This window comes from Melospiza melodia, chromosome 11, assembly GCF_035770615.1.
Source record: "Melospiza melodia melodia isolate bMelMel2 chromosome 11, bMelMel2.pri, whole genome shotgun sequence".
Taxonomy (NCBI): Eukaryota; Metazoa; Chordata; class Aves; order Passeriformes; family Passerellidae; genus Melospiza; species Melospiza melodia.
The window spans coordinates 29,870,215-29,886,202 of record NC_086204.1 but is presented as its reverse complement, the minus strand read 5'-3'; the positions used below and the strand labels follow the sequence as shown (position 1 = coordinate 29,886,202).

The following is a 15,988-nucleotide window of genomic DNA, read 5'->3' as shown; positions in this document are numbered from 1 at the left end:
ATTGCAAATTAAGAAGTCTGGGCTAAGAAACAGGAGTTGACACGATAACATGAAAACATCACTGCGAGACAGATAACTCCGTCACAATAAATTACCATCCTATCTGACTTAAAAAGCAGAATGGAAAAGTGCTCCTGTCACACCACATGACAAATGAACTTCTGCCTGCTGAAATGCAAGATTAATGAAGGCACCGAAGAGACATGAAAGGACTTACGAGGATCCTGGGCTCGCTGTTGGCGGGGGACCTGGAAAAGTGACAGAAGAAAAACAGCAGGATGAGTTACGGCAAGGTAGCAAGCAGGAAGCTTTTGAAAACCTTTTAAAAGATAAAAGCACCAGTCTGTGGTGCTGCCTGTGGTTTATGGAGTTGAACAGAGGAGTGGCAGCCCCTCAGCACCAAAGAAAAGGCTGTATTGGCTGCAGAACATGACACAGGACAATAAACAGGTGAGCAGCTCACCCTCCCCTTGAAACTGCCTTAGGAGAACACCTAATGATTAATTTCTTATCAGAAATCAGAAAACACGGGAGATTTATGAAAAAAATGAAGATGAAACTCATCACATCCATCATTCGTTGTGTGTTATTTGTCCAGCTCCAAAGAGGATTAACCAGGACTGTGTGCAAATATCTTCATCTCAGTGAATTATTTCCCCCTGACCGTGGAGGAGGAGGGGGAGAAGACACACAAAACCTGTTTCTTGTTTGGAATCTTCTGAGTGGTGAGACCAGCTTTGAAGGCAGTTATCTCAATATAAACTTGGGAGAATGAGTGCTTATTTTCCCTGACAGGTATATATGGGGCTCATCTCAGGCCCTCAGCCTGCAGTGCCAGCTGAGGTTTCTCACTCACCAGACACAGAGGTCACTCAGAATAAAGGAGTTTTTCTCCTCTGGTCTGAATCTGCCCAGGTACCCCATTTAATGGGGGCTCAGCCTGGAGCAAAGGAGGCTCAGGGGGGCTCTACACAAATCCTGCCAGGAGAGGACAGACAGGGAGGGTTGGGCTCTGCTCCAGGGAACAGGGACAGGAGGAGAGGAAACAGCTTCAAGCTGTTCCAAAGGAGGTTTGGATGGAATACTGGGAAAATTTCTCCTCCAAAAGTGTTGTAATAGTCTACTCAAGGCAATCACCATCCCTACAACTGTTCAAAAAACATGGATGTGGCACCTGGGACATGGTTTAGTGGTGAACATGGTGGCAGTGCTGGGTTCTAGTTGGACTGGATGACCTCGGAGGCCTTTTCCAACGTGAACATTCCATGATTCTATGAAAATACAGCTGTTCCTACATGCCCATGGAGCCAATTATTTAGGAAACCTGTGGATGGGGTTAAAAGGGCAGAGATCCCAGCCCTGCAGGACAGATAGCAGGGTCCAAGTCTCTCTTCTCAGGGGTGTCCCATGGCTCCTCAGCTACCCAGGAGCTCCATCCAAGCTCCATCCAAGGCACGTTTCTGAACTGCCATCCTAACACCCTCTCTGAGAAGCCCATTTTGAGTCAGCTCATGGATTCCTGGGCTCTCTGCATAACCCAAGCTCAATAAGTTTACCAAACTTGGCTTTTCCAACCTCAACAACTCCACGCCGCTGCCGCCACGCCGGCGCGCCGCCTTCCCCGTGGCGAGCCCCTTCCCCCGAGCAGGAGCCGCGCCAGTTTACGAGGAGCAGACTCACCGAACTTGACGAAGAGCACGCCGGTGGTGGACACGGTCCTCCTGCCGTTGGTGGCCACGCACTGGAAGTAGCCGGTGTCGGTGGTGTCCAGGTTGCGGATGCGCAGGCGGGAGCCGTACGGGGTGGCGCGGAAGGAGATCCTGCGCGGCTCCTGCACCACGGGCGCGTCGTTCTTCAGCCAGCGCACCGTGGGAGGCGGGTTCCCCGACACCTTGCAGTGCAGCTCCGCCGTCTGCCCCAGCGTGGTGGTGATGTTGTTCATGGGCTCGTCCAGCGTCAGGAAGTAATCTGGGGTTGGGCAGAAAAGAAGGGGGATGAAGGGTTCCAGAGCGGGGATGGCGCTGTGGAGAAAGATCCCGCTGGTCTTTGGAAGTGACACAGAGGAGGTGGAATGTCACCGACATCTTTTATAGAAAATCCTTTCCTTAGGATTTTTCCTCCTGAGAAGCTGGGAGGCCTCAGGAACAAAATGCAAACAATGGTTATCTGCTGCTGTGGGATGCAACAGGTGCATCTGGGATTGGGCTCATGTGGTTGTTTCTAATTAATGGCCAATCACAGTCAGCTGGCTCAGACTCTCTGTCCGACACACAAGCCTTTGTTATCAATCTTTCTTTTCCTATTCTTAGCCAGCCTTCTGATGAAATCCTTTCTTCTATTCTTTTAGCATAGTTTTAACATAATATATATAATAAAATAATAAACCAGCCTTCTGAAACATGGAGTTTCAAACATGGAGTCAGATCCTCGTCTCTTCCCTCATCCTCGGGCCCCTGTGAACACTGTCACAGTGGATAGCAGGGTTCCCTCTGCTGTTTCAACATCTCCTACTTGGCTTAATTTAGCACATAGAAAAAAACACTGCTGCTGTTTTTTCTTTTCTTTTTCCTAACCAAAACACAGGAAAAACATCTCAGCACTCCAGTTGTTCATTTTGATGCCGACCTGCCTCTGCTCATTCCATAGCCCACCAAATGTAGGAACATATGAAAGGAATCATTCAGAAGTGCAAATCCTGTGACCCAGAACAGCTGTGGCTGTCCCTGGATCCCTGGCAGTGCCCAAGGACAGGGTTTGGAGCAGCCTGGGATAGTGGAAGGTGTCCCTGCCATGGCAGGGGTGGCACTGGATGAGATTTAAGGTCTCTTCCAACCCAAACCATTCCAGGATTCTGTGATCCTGTCTCCAAGCCATTCTTAGTGACCCTCAGGCTGAGCAGATGGCGTGTAATCCATGATTTTGTAAGCACCAGCTGCAGAGATGAGGAATAAGGATCATATCTGGGAAAGGAGACTTTATTCTCACTCAGTGTTTCCATGGCTAAGAGTACTGAAGATTACCTCCACTCTGAAATAGGGTTCATGATTGAAAAATCAAATGAAATTAAAATTATGAAGATGAATCTCTCCTAACCCATTTCTGAGCACTGCCTTCTCTCCAGGGCTATTTCACTGGGCATCCCTCAGGAAGAGGCCATTCCTCATTCCCTGTACTCACCACTTCATAAAATCCTTTAAAGATGGGTTGGGGATGGGGAATGGAATCTCCATGTCAGAGGTTCAAAACTAACGGTGGCCACCATCAGCTGCTGGCTGTCCCAGCAGGGTGGCCAAGGAATGAGAAATCCCAACTGCATCTGGCTCCTGAACTCTCAGAGCCAAACCAGGAGGTCAAGAAAAGCCAGAATCAGGCAGTGAACTCGGAATCACAGAATTATTTGGGTTGGAAGGTACCTTGGAGTTAACCCATTTCCACCCCCTGGCATGGCAGGGGCAACTTCCAGTATCCAAGGTAGCTCCAAGCCCTGTCCCACCTGGCCTTGGACACTTCCATCCCCAAACTGGTGCTGTGCTGCTTGTGCTCCATCACTCTCAAGTCCACCTGCAGCTCACTCCAGCAAGAAACCTTCCTGAAAGTGTGAAAAACCCCTCCAGCACGTTCCAAACCAGCTCAGCCACCCAGCCTGCCTAAGTAAGCCACTTCCCTAATTATTCCTGTAATCTTGGCTTGCCCAGCTCCTCCCTTCATTATGGGTTGTGGGGAGCAGTATCTCCTGCCTTTGTTTTTAATCTGTTTAGCACACAGCTTACCCTGTGTTTGCACAGCACTTTGAACAAAGCCTCCCTGTACTCACCTGGTCCCAGGAGCCATTTGGGACAAACATTTGGCACCCAGGCCCTGCCCACAGATATTTTTTTTTTCCACGTGTATTTTTTCAATTAAGTCCTAATGTGCAGGTGTGAAACTGTGCTTCTCTCAGGGAGGAAGGGACAGGATGAGAGGGAACGGCCTCAAGTTGTACCAGGGGAGGTTTAGATTGGGAATCAGGGAAAAAAATCTCATGGGAAGAGCTGTAAAGCGTTTAAGCAAAGTGCCCAGAGCAGTGGTGGAGTCACCATCCCTGGAAATGTTCAAAAAACATGTGGAGTGGCACTTGGGGACGTGGTTTAGTGGTGAACATGGTGCTGGTTGGACTTGGTGATCTTAAAGGCCTTTTCCAATTTGAACATTCCATGATTCTATGAAAATACAGCTGTTCTGGCACTCTCATAGATCCAGTTATTTAGGAAACCTGTGGATGGGTTAAAAGGGCAGAGATCCCAGCCCTGCAGGGTCCAAAGTCCCTCAGGGGTGTCCCTTGGCTCCTCATCTCCCCAGGACCATTTCTCCAAGCTCCATCCAAGGCACATTTCTGCCCTGCCATCCTGACACCCTCTCTGGGAAGCAGGGCTCCAGCCAGCCCATGGATTCCTGGGCTCTCTGCACAATCTGGGTTTAATAAAGCCCCACTAATGGCCTGGGACCAGAGAACCACAGTTAATTACCCAGTGTGGTGTTTCTGAACCACAGCCATTTATTTAATTCCTGATAATCTTCCTTCAGCCATCTCCAGCCCAACAGGGTGGGAGGCAGCCCTGGATGGGCTGCCTGACAAGCAGCACAGTGAACAGGATGGGTTAAAGCTCCTGAGGAATTCAGGAGAGGCAAATAAAGGAGTGAGGATGTAGGGCACGTTTCCAAAGGCTGGAAAAGGATTTTGAGGTACCAACAGAAATTATAATCAGTGAAAAAGTGTGGCTGAACTTCTCTGTAAATAGCAACACAAGTGGCCTCAGGAGCTGCTGACTCCTCTGATTGTTCTCCACCTTCCTCCAGGAGCTACTGCACGAACACTAAAACAAATTCATCTCCTAAATTCACCCTAGATTAGTACTCAAATCTGTACATTTAGCATCTGAATCATAAACCAGATCAAGCAGCTCACCTGAGATGAGATTTAAACAGGGCAGGTTTGAAGCCATTGGGAGCTCTGGGAGATGTTTCTCACAGATTAAGCCATTTTGGAACTGAAAATTAACTCCCCAAAAACCCTGGATTTCTGCTGAGGCACAAAATATGATGAGCCTCCCTTCCCTGGCATGCACCAAACTCCTCCACTGCTGCCCTTGCCTGGTGTGGAGGGGTTAGAGAGAAGCCCAGTTGTATTTTTATTGTCTCTCTCACCTTCCAAAGCCCATCAAAAGGAGAAATTCTTCCCTGTGACAGGGGTGAGGCCCTGGCATGGTTTTCCCAAAGAGGCTGTGGCCACCCCTGGATCCCTGGCAGTGCCCAAGGCCAGGTTGGAGCAGTCTGGGACAGTGGGAGGTGTCCCATGGCAGGGGTGGGATGGGATGGGATTTAAGGTCCCTTCCAATGAATAATTCATCTGCCCCTCTCCTGCCATCCAGGAGCCCTCCAGATGGATTGACTCCCTCTGACCTCAAGGACAATTTCTTAGAAGAAAGGATGGGTTTTGTGCACTGGGAATGATCCAGTCTGGTGGCACTGGCCTTTGGAAAGTCTGAGTTTAATCCTGGCTCGGAGCAGCCCCGGGTGAATCAGCCCAGTTGTGATTTTTAGAAGAGCCAAAGGGAAGTAGACACCCAAAGCCAATCAAAGCTCACATGGGATTTGTGCAACTAAGGCCTTTTAAAAACAGCCTTAAACCTTTTGGCTCGATGTCTCCAGCCATAAAGTGAGGATAATAATCCCTCTTACATCATGGGGAGGCTGCTATGTACATTAATGAGATAATGCTCATAAAGCACTTTGAAGGTGAAAAGTGCTATGCTGGGATAAGCACTGTTATTATATTTTAAGTTAAATCTCAGGGTTTCAAGCACAGAACAAAAGCCTGTCCATATTTTAGAGTAGCACTCTATAAAAACATTTGGGAAACGTTTTAATTTCCAGAAGTACGGGAGAATAGCCTGAAAGAGTTCTAAATAAAATTTAGCCCACCTATAATTTAATAATAGTCAAACTGATTTTTTTTTAATTTGTAAAAACAATTTACTGCTGGGCCTAGGCCCCGAATGCCAAGTTTCAGCCCACAGAGAGGGTTTTTTTTTAATGGCTGAGTTATAAACCCTTGAAAAATGCTGACAGCCCCTTTACTAGAGCAGCACTAGCGGGTGCCCTATAATGAACTTTTAAATGACTTGAGATAATATCTGGAAAGCCAAGCCTGAAATATATTTCTGGGTTTGAGCCATTGCCAAGGCAAACACAACACATCATAAGTCATCCTCATGATTCTGAGCGCATAAATTGGAGACACTGCATATAAAAGCCAAATATTAGGTATCCTTCATGGCCAAACTTTGGGCTGGTTTGATGTTACAGAACAGCAACAGCTGTGCAAGGACGAAATGTGGAGCGTTGTGTGTCTCCAAAGAAGAAAAGTGTCTGTATTTCCACAGCTCTGCCCTGACATTGTTAAATAGGAGCCTGCCCAGTCCTAATAAATCCTCCACTATTCTACTACTTTTAAGTGGAACCCAGGTGGCTTTCAAAATAAAAGCTGGTCCTGGCTGGCCAAGGAATGTTAATCTGCTCTGTGACCACATGGTTGCTCTATCTTAAATTACCAAAGACACAGCTCAGAGCAGTAACACCCTCTTGGCTTGCAGGAGGGTTTTGCTGGCCACAGGGAGACCTTTCCCCCCAGCACCGTGTGTGCTGCATGTTTCGGATTTCACAAGGTGTTTAAAGCACGATGGGGATGCAGGATTAGACCCTGGAAGGGTCATTTTATGAGAAGAGTTGTTGTTTCATTTATCCTTCTCTTTCTGCCCTTCTGATCTTTCGGAATATTCAAAGAAAAGCTAAAATTAAAATCTCTGCTCAAGCTTAAACCAGCTTTAATCCAGGTGCACAAGAAAGGCTGATGAGCCAAGTTCCTTCCACTGCAGATGGGGAACAACACAGTTCTCTGCAAACATCTCCAGACCTTTCCTCAGGCATGTGGGGACACCTTTTCCACCTGCTGGCCCGGAGAAGTTGCTCAATTCTGGATTTGAAGATTCAAACCTGCACTGCAGCACAGAGAGCAGAACGTGTCCTGGCTGGAGTAAGGCACTGGGACACCAACATTCCAGTGGTAATTGCATTTATGGAATCCTGGAATAGTCTGGGCTGGGAGGGACCCCAGCCATCAGCTCATTCCATGCCCTGCCGTGGGCAGGGACCCTTCCACCAGACCAGGCTGATCAAATCCCATCCAGCCTGGGGGTGTTTAACAAAGCCTGGATGTGGCACTGGGTGCCAGGGGTGAGTTGGGGTGCTGGGGCTGGGTTGGACTCGATGATTTTTAAGGTCTCTTCAGTCATTCTGTGATTCTGTGAACCTGGCCTTGAATCATGCTTGTGAACTGAAAGGTTTGGCAGCTCCCTGGTTCTTTGTCACTGCACACACTGGAAAAATGCCCAAAAGTGTCTCAGGGAAAGCTGCATTTTCATTCATTCAGAGCCCTGGATCAGCCACGAGTCCAGTGTGGTGCCACACCTGGATGTGCTCCACGCCTCCAAACATCAACACCGCCACCGAGCTCACTCCACTGGGAATCTCCCATGAGGAATAATTCTCTTTGGAGAAGGTCAAACACACAGAGTCCACCCAGAAGATCCAGTCCAGACTGAAGATGCTGGAGGGGCATGCTCCATGGCTGCTCCATGACAAGGAAGGAAGCAGCAGGATTTCTGATGGAAATCACACACATCCCTTGGGAAAAGGATTCCCCATGGATTGCTGGATCTGCCCATCACTCACAGAGGAAGACAACTCCCCGTGGGTCTGATCACCAGACCTTGCTATTAACAGGGTAAAAGGAAAACTCCCACTTGGAATTTCACTTATTTTAAATTAATAAACAAGAGGAATGACAGTGGGAGGGAAGAGATGCTGCACTCAAGTAATGATCTGGCAACTCTTGAAGAATATCAAGAGTTAAAGAAGTCCAGATAATCACGTGGAAATATCCAATGTCTGCAGTCTCGGGACAAAAGAAACCTTCTGCTGCCTCAGCTTGCCCAGCTTTACCTCCAGTGGGTTTCCCAGAGGTGTGCAGGAGTCAGTTTGGGATGCACTTGGAAGTTCTGTCCTGACTTTCCCTTCCCAGACTCCATCCAGAGGGTTCAGTGCCAGCCAGGATAACTCCAACTCTCTGACCCCAACCAGGCAGGGCACAGCTCAAGGCCTGATGGCTTTCCAGATCTCCACATGTGACTGTCACCGGGATTCCCAGAATTAATTTTGATATTCTGATAATTGGCAGCTCAGAGACGGCGCTGGGTTTGTGGAGGGAAGCCAGACTTCCACAAAATTATCTGGAACCTGAATCCCACTGCTTTTGGGTGGGAACTGGGCAACTCCCTGCCCTCCATGAACTCCTGGATGCATTTGAGAGTTGCTTCTGCCCCTCCTTTCACCAGACACCTCTGAGCTTTAAGGACAGATGTCTCAGAGGTCACTTTGAGGGGAAATGAAGCTTTTCTTTACTCAGGAACCAGTTTTATAGCCCAAGTAGGAAACCTCTAAACTTTATCACCAAAAAAAAAAAGTGATTTGGGATAGGTAAACAAATGTCCACATCCAGCTATAAAGCCAACTACTGAAAACCATCAAGGGATTTTGTTGTCACTTTAGAAGCTGCTCTGCAGTAAAGAGCCACAAAGAAAAACCCAAGCATTAAAGGGAGGGTGTATGGAAAGGTATGTGCCTCAAGATTAATGCTGTGGAGTCAAAGAAAAGCTGTTATTTCTGACATTTTGACATAGCATCACTTTAGGATCTGGTTCTTATTAGCCCTTTCTGTGCCTTTTAAAGGTCTATTTTTTTTTTCAACCAAAAATGTCAGGAAATTTGGAACAGAAACGTACAATAAAACACGTCCCTTGACCCTCTGATCTATCAATCTTTCAAATAAACAAAGATAGCTGGATGAGCCAGGAAAAGGTTATTATATATAGTTACCTTATGTATAATGGTCAATATTCACTGCACACACCCAGATTATACAAAGAATTTGACGTAAGTGCAGTTTTTTGTGAAAGATTTTTGCCCTGAAAGCCCAAAGTTACTCAGGGCGGTTTCATTTTCAGGCTGTGTTCTGTGACCTTCGAATTTCACACCCTGTATTATTTATAAATGAGACATTCAAGAAACACAAATTCTCAAATAAAAACGTGCACTCCGTCAGTGGAAAAGCAAACAAAAGGAGCTAATGTACTGTGGCTAAAAAAATTTTCAAACAAAGTAGCAGTAATTTACTGCCCTGCTACTAACGGGACCCCACAAATCGAATCAGAACCCTGAGCCCCACCAGGGGAGCCTGATTTACCCCATATCCCCCAGATAATAAAGGAAAATAGAAAGGTAAATTGTGCATGAATGTGAAAGCTGTAATTCTTCCCCTTTCAGCACAGGGATCAAATTCGCATCCAGTGATTTCAAAGGAGAATCTGGAATCTCTGAAGGACTGGGGCCAAAGGCAGGAGGCCTCAACCCACCTGGTTTTCCCCACGTTTGGGTGTGTTTATGTTGTTTGGGATGCAGTTTGCCTAAGAGTCAGATCCTCCCTGGGAGATGACTGAGATTTTCCCTCACAGAGCTCCCAGCCAGGTCCTTTCCCTGCCTGGGGGGATGTGCCAAGGTGGCAGCTTCAGCCTGGGTTTGTCAGTGAGGGTGAGCCAAAGGCTCCATGAGCAGCCTGGCTGCAGCCCTGATGTCCTGCAGACCTTCCACTGCCTGCATTTTCCTCCTGCTGTGCTGGAGCTGCTGTCCGGCCCTTCCAGGAATGTTCTGCCCACACCAGGATCTCCAGGAAGTTCAGGACATGCAGTCCCAAACACTGCACCTCTCCCACCCCTTCTTTGGACCCTCCACACTCATTTTGGGCTGTGCATCCCCAGCCCACTGATATCAAGCGATCCTTGATATGCCTTTGAATGTTCAGGATAAATCCCAGCTGAGTCTTCTGCCAAGCTCTCCAGGGAATGTTGGTTCCAGGCACTGGGAAGGGCTGTGGGTCTGGACTCAGAGTCTGGGCTTGGGATGGTGGATGCCTGGAAATGGAAATGGTTACAAAATATTTGCTTGCCAGAGCTGATAGGCCATGAAAGGAAAAGGGAAACAGGCAAAAACTCACAGCAATGGTTTTCTTTGGAAGCTGAAGGACCAAGGAAGAGATCTTGGGAGGAGGAGGAGGAACCAACAGAAGAAATGAGCTGCAGCTCAGGCACAGGCAGGACACGTCCCTGTGCTCTGGAGGAGGCTGCAGGTGGGAATGGGGCACTGGGGGACACATTCCAGGGCAGCTGCATCACTCTCTTATCAGCCCTGCAGAATGAACAGCCACTGAAGCTGAATCCTACTCAGTTACAATAATATTCCAAAGCTGACCCTTTCCTGGCAAGGGCTCCAATATTATCTTTGCCTAAGGATGAAGAGATTCCGGACAATTCCTCCAGTGTGGCAGATGTAAATAGGCTCCCATTCCTATTCAGGCCTATTGCTCTGTAAATAAACTGACGTGGGATGGAAGGAAGAAGGAGAAGCCTCTCCTCCCATGATCTGTTTCGTGGGATAGGAGCAGCTGAATGCAGGGCTCTTCACCTTTCTAAAGAAGGAAGAGAAGATGGGAAACTGGGAGCTGGAGCTGGTGGTGAGAGGGGACAGAAGGGGAGGAATTTTCAGGGAAGAGAAATCCAAGGAGAAATCACTGCAGGAGCACATGGATGAGGCTTTTCCAGCCTCTTGAACCATGATCCCACGCGAGATCTCCCAACTGGGGCTGCTCCAGGCTCCCCCCACCAAAGGGAATCTCAACCAAAAACCTGTGAGTAAAAAGCTCCACCACGCACACCACCCTGGAATGGGGCTTTTCCTACCACCACAGCCCCCTTCTTCCCCCCAAACGTCACTTATTTCTCCTTATAGAATTAAATATTTATAGGATCATATTTTCATTTCTCTTTCTCCCTCGTGGCATTCCCTCTGCACACCATGGTTTACTAGTAGGGAAAGAGAGAGAAATGCTCATAGCTAAATCTCTCCCATTTAAAAAGTGATTATTTTTTATTTTTATGCCCAGTTTGTTTGTTTTTTTAAGGTTTTGGTGAGAAACCACCTCCTCCCTCCCATCAATCGTTGCTTTCAACAGCTCTTCACGGGTGGCTGCGTCTCTTTTAAATTCATTTCCTGCTAAAAAGAATAAACAGGCAACTGTTTAATGCTGTCGATTTAGCTTATTTAATAGAAATTGAAACCTGAATAGGGCTCAGTTGTAAGATAATCACTGCAGAACTCACCCGGCGAGGGAAAGCACCAAATTAAGTCATTATTTCAAAATGCAGAATATTATTATCAAGCTGCTCCTCCTTCCCCAGCACGGGGCACAGGCTGGAGGAGGAGATGCTCATTTCCAAAAGGCAGCAGGTAGAGTTGGAGCCACTTAGAGTAGGCAGGGATTTAATTGGGAAATCTGCTTGGAAACCACTTTCATGTGGTGAACTTAACAGGCTTTAAAATGAGTTTTACCGTGACGCTGGAGTGCTGCAACCTCCTGGAAGACAAGTGGATTTTGACTCCTTTTTTTGGGCTGGAAATGCAAGGTGTGGCTGGGGCTGTGTGTTCTGTCCCCATCTGTCAGAGGTGGGGCAGTTATCTCTGTTCATTGGGCAGTTTTCTTTATCTCTTCCACAGCCAATCCCCCCTCCAGGAGATCTCTGCTGTTCATGGGCCATTAATTATTAATTATGTGCTGTCCATGGCTGATCCAATCCCAGCATCCCATGGGGAGATGCTCCACCCAGGGGAGGGGCCAAGCATTCCTACCTGGGTACAATCTGAGGTTTGGGGCACCCCAGCAGCCTTTGCCCCCTGCATTCCCAGAGGAGCCCGGGCCCATCTGCAGCAGCCCTGGAGCTGCAGAGGAAAACTCCCCCCTTGTGCAGGATCCCTGCTGCAGCAGAGCCACAGCTGGCACTGCAGGAGGGCTGAGCCCCCATGGGATGGGACTGTGCCACCACCATGGCATGGGACTGTGCCACCACCCTGACACACAGCGGGTGAGGATGAATTCTGACTCTGGCAGTGGTTTGTTCTTAGTTTGTTTGTACTATTGCATTTGTATTTTAATTTTCCTAATAAAACACAGTATTTTAATTTTCCTAATAAAAGAAAATGTTATTCCTATTCCCATATCTTTGCCTGAGAGCCCCTTAATATCAAAATTTTAGTAATTCTGGAGGGAGGGCGTTTCCATTCTCAGTTTCACAGGATGCTCCTGCCTTCCTTAGCAGACACCTATCTGTTCAAGCCAAGACACTCTTTGAGATGCAAAACAAATGGGAACCGAGCCTCATTTTCCCCTCGGAGGTTTCCAGTGCTGCCCAGGGCTTGGCTTGGTCCAAGCTGCAGTTTCAGGCTTTGAGGGAAGCAGCAGCTCCCACATGAAAGCCCGGGTGAGACAAGACAAAACCTGCGTGCCTGGCTGGCAGAAGCCGCCCCTCTGACGAAGCTTTTCGGGCACCAAGGCTTTGTTTTAATCCCGTATGTAAATCCGAGCCGGGGCGTGGCAGCTGCCAGCGCTGTAAATGCTAATGAGCCGCAGCAAAGGGCCGGTAATCCCCCAGGAATGCGGGACTCAGCCCAAACCCCGCTAATTGCAACATTCCAGGTGGATTAGAAGCCGGGAAATTCATTTTACCTGTTCCTGACAATATCTGCAGCTCAGCAACAGGTGCCGTGGAGAGAGGGTTCAATCACACAGTGCTTGGGCTCTCCTAAGTCAAAGTTTTGCCTTCTCTGGCATTTCCAAACTTTTCAGTTTTATTTTCTAGGCCATTAATTATTTCCTGCTTTCTGAAACACCAAAGAAAGCTGCCAAACAGGGAAGAATCATGGAAAGAGAGGAGGTTTAGATGGGATATCAGGAAAAATCCTTTCCTGGGAGGGTGGGCAGGCCCTGGCACAGGTGCCCAGAGCAGCTGTGGCTGCCCATGGATCCCTGGAAATGTCCAAGGCCAGGCTGGATGGGGCTTGGAGCACCTGGGACAGTGGGAGGTGTCAACTCCTTCCCTCAGAAATTTACTGGGATTTGGGAATTCTCTGCTGATGACCATAAGCTTTCCTCCCTTTCCCACCAGCAACATTCCCACCCTTTGACTTTCATCTTCCCCACTGTGTCCTGGATCACCACAAAGTCCTGCTCCTTCCCTGCTGGGAAGGCAGATGTGGAAGGATCAACCCAAATATTACATATTCTCCTCATCCTTAAGCACAGAAAACATATTTATACATAAACATCAAACATTATGAGCACATGTTCAAAAAAACAGTAACAAAACATACAAAAACAGTTGGGGAAACCATCTGGGGCAGAATTCCACTGTGGGAAATTTCCATCTTAGCAGTAAATGGTTGGCAAATGAAAAGTGGTTGACAAATCGCAGTGAGGGTGGCTAAGAGCATCCTCAAAGATGCACAGGTTTGACTCTGGAGCTGCAGCCACTGAGGGAATGAGGAAATCTCAGCAATGAGGGAATCTCATCAATTTGCCTTAAATTAGCAGCGCTTAATTTACAAAATTAAGAAGAATAATAAACCTCTCCTTTTTTTCACAATATATACCCCTTGGAGAGCTCCAAATTACACCTAATTACCACCTGCAAATGTATTTTTCATTATTAAAGCCTCAAAATTTCATAATAAAACACATCAGAGCAAACTCAGTGCCTAATGCCTGTGAATTTCGAGTTCAAATCCAAAGATCCACCAGAAAAAGTGTGTGACAGAGCATCTTGAAATATTTTTGCCCTGTGGAATATTTTCCTGGTACAAGGAATGAACACAGCAATCTCCAGAAATCACAGAACCACAGGGAATTAAATGTCAAAGGATCCCGAGGCAAATGAGGTTTATCTTGAATAAAGATAAACCTCATTTGCCTTGACCCCCTTTGTTTGCTGCTTTGGTCAAGAAAAATGGAGATTTTAAAATCTGAATTCAGGTGGTTTTGGGGTTTTTTTTTGCCTGCTTACCTTTATCTAATTCACTTGAGATGTTCCATGAGGACGTGGGCATGAAATCAGCAACAAGCGAGGAATTCACTCCTGGAAGGGGAAAAGAGAAAAACCATGAGATGCTGTTAATATATGGATCTTATATCATCAGGAATCGAGTTGCTGTCATAGGAATAAAATGATTTGATGCTGTGTGCTGGCAGGCTGAGCCATCTGGGCAGCAGGAGCAGCCAAGGGGGAGAAGGCAGCGGGCCAGGGCTGGGGCTCGTTTGGCAATGCTGATCCTTGTGAGGCCTCGTGCTAATCAAACAGCTGATGCCTTGTGCAGGCTGGGCAGAGTTCCAGAATAAAGCAGGGATTTATTCACAGGATCTCCTCCATGGATCCACCTTGGGCAGCACCAGAGCCCAGCCAGGGCTGCACCCAAGATGAACCAAAATGGCCCCAAAATGCACGGCCGGGCACGGGCTCTGTCCCTGGGATCAGCTCTGCTCCATTTGCACCTTGCAGTTCATTGTCCCATCCCAGCTTTAGCCCAGGCAGTCCCACCCTGCTTGTTTTTCTCTCTCCAGCCCACGGGGTTTGTGCTCTGGGGCTGAGATTTGGGTCATTTGTCCTTGGTGCCCAGCTGGAGCAGGAATTGTTTTGTCTCCCTGCTCTGTGCACAGAGCTCAGCATCCCTGAATGTGAACCCAGCCCCACACACTAAAGCAGCACAGAATGTGGAAATAGAAAAGATAAAACCTGATATGTGATTTATACACTGGAGTTAACAGGGCTGGAAGGACGGATCTGAACCCCAGCAGCACCTGCTCATTGCTGGGAGAATTCCTTCCTCTTCAGGAAAAAGCTGAATGGATTTAAGTCTTATACTTACTACTTGTACCTATATATTCATGGATTTAAGTCTGCCCTTGTATTTGAAACAGCAAATCACAGGGAGGGTGGTGTTAAGCCAGCATGTCCTGCCTCAGCTCTAGTCAAGTAGAACATTCCCTGTATCCAAATTCATCCAGGATTTAGTGTCTCCCTCTGCCAGCAGATCCACCTGCAGCCTGTGAGGCTGCTCAGGCATCAGGGGAGGCTTTTGGGGTCATCCCCCAGGGAGACACAGATTTGATAAGAGCTTTGTGGGAGGGTGGGAAGAAGGGGTGTGCACACACATTCCAGGGCATGGGAAAGCAGAGCACCTCCTGATTCCCTTTGTACAGCCAGCCCTGAGGAACCTGACCTGGAGAAGGAGGAGAGTGATGTTGGACAGCTGAGTGTGGGACAGGGAAGGTGAAATCAAACCAAGCAGTGCTCAGGGTGCCAGCCATGGAAAATTCACTGAAAATGAGCATCCCACAGCCCAATCCTGCACCCTGGAGGGACCCCAGTGCTGGGTGGTCTCAGAGGTGCACAGGGAAGGCAGAGCTGGGATCTGAGTTAGAGAACAGGAGTGCTCTGAAGCGCATCCATTTTGCTTTGACACCATCCTTTAGCTTATTCCCAGATTTCACTCATAAAACATGGCATGCAAGGATATGCAAAGCTGTTCTGCCTTTATTTGATGTGTTGGCAGCTCTTCTATTTCATTAAAAACTCACGAGGAATTGTAAACACCAGGTCACACAAACCCACAGCCCTCTTTATAAGTAAAGCCTGGCTTAAAAGCCCACCTGGCAGCTCTGCTCATCCAGTGCTCAGCCAAGTATTCCCAGTGTAAACACGGGCTTTGAAGGCATCAGAACTTCCCCAGGAGAGAGCCCAGGGCAGAACCCCTGCTGGGGACAGCCCTGGGCAGTGCCACAGCCAGCGGTGGCACCCGATGGCACCAGCTGAGGTTTTGGCCACTGGGCCCATCCCTTCTCATTCTCTGCTTTTAAATAACAGCTGAGCTTGTGTAACCCACATCACCCTTCTCTAACCCATATTTTTGGGACCACATGGCTTAAATTTGCAGGGTTTAGGGACAAAAAGCA

The 15,988-nt window shown here is 47.9% G+C and overlaps 1 protein-coding gene across 1 annotated transcript in view; it reads right to left on the bottom strand.

Annotated features, from left to right (window-relative positions):
• The window catches only part of ROR1 (receptor tyrosine kinase like orphan receptor 1), a 152,892-nt gene that overhangs the window by 35,244 nt on the left and 101,660 nt on the right, over nt 1-15,988 (bottom strand). The window contains exons 2-4 of the mRNA XM_063166276.1: nt 14,043-14,114; nt 1,681-1,968; nt 218-248 (exon numbers count right to left, since the gene is read on the bottom strand). Coding sequence (XP_063022346.1) covers nt 218-248; nt 1,681-1,968; nt 14,043-14,114 — 391 coding nt within the window. The remainder of the gene's footprint in view (nt 1-217; nt 249-1,680; nt 1,969-14,042; nt 14,115-15,988) is intronic.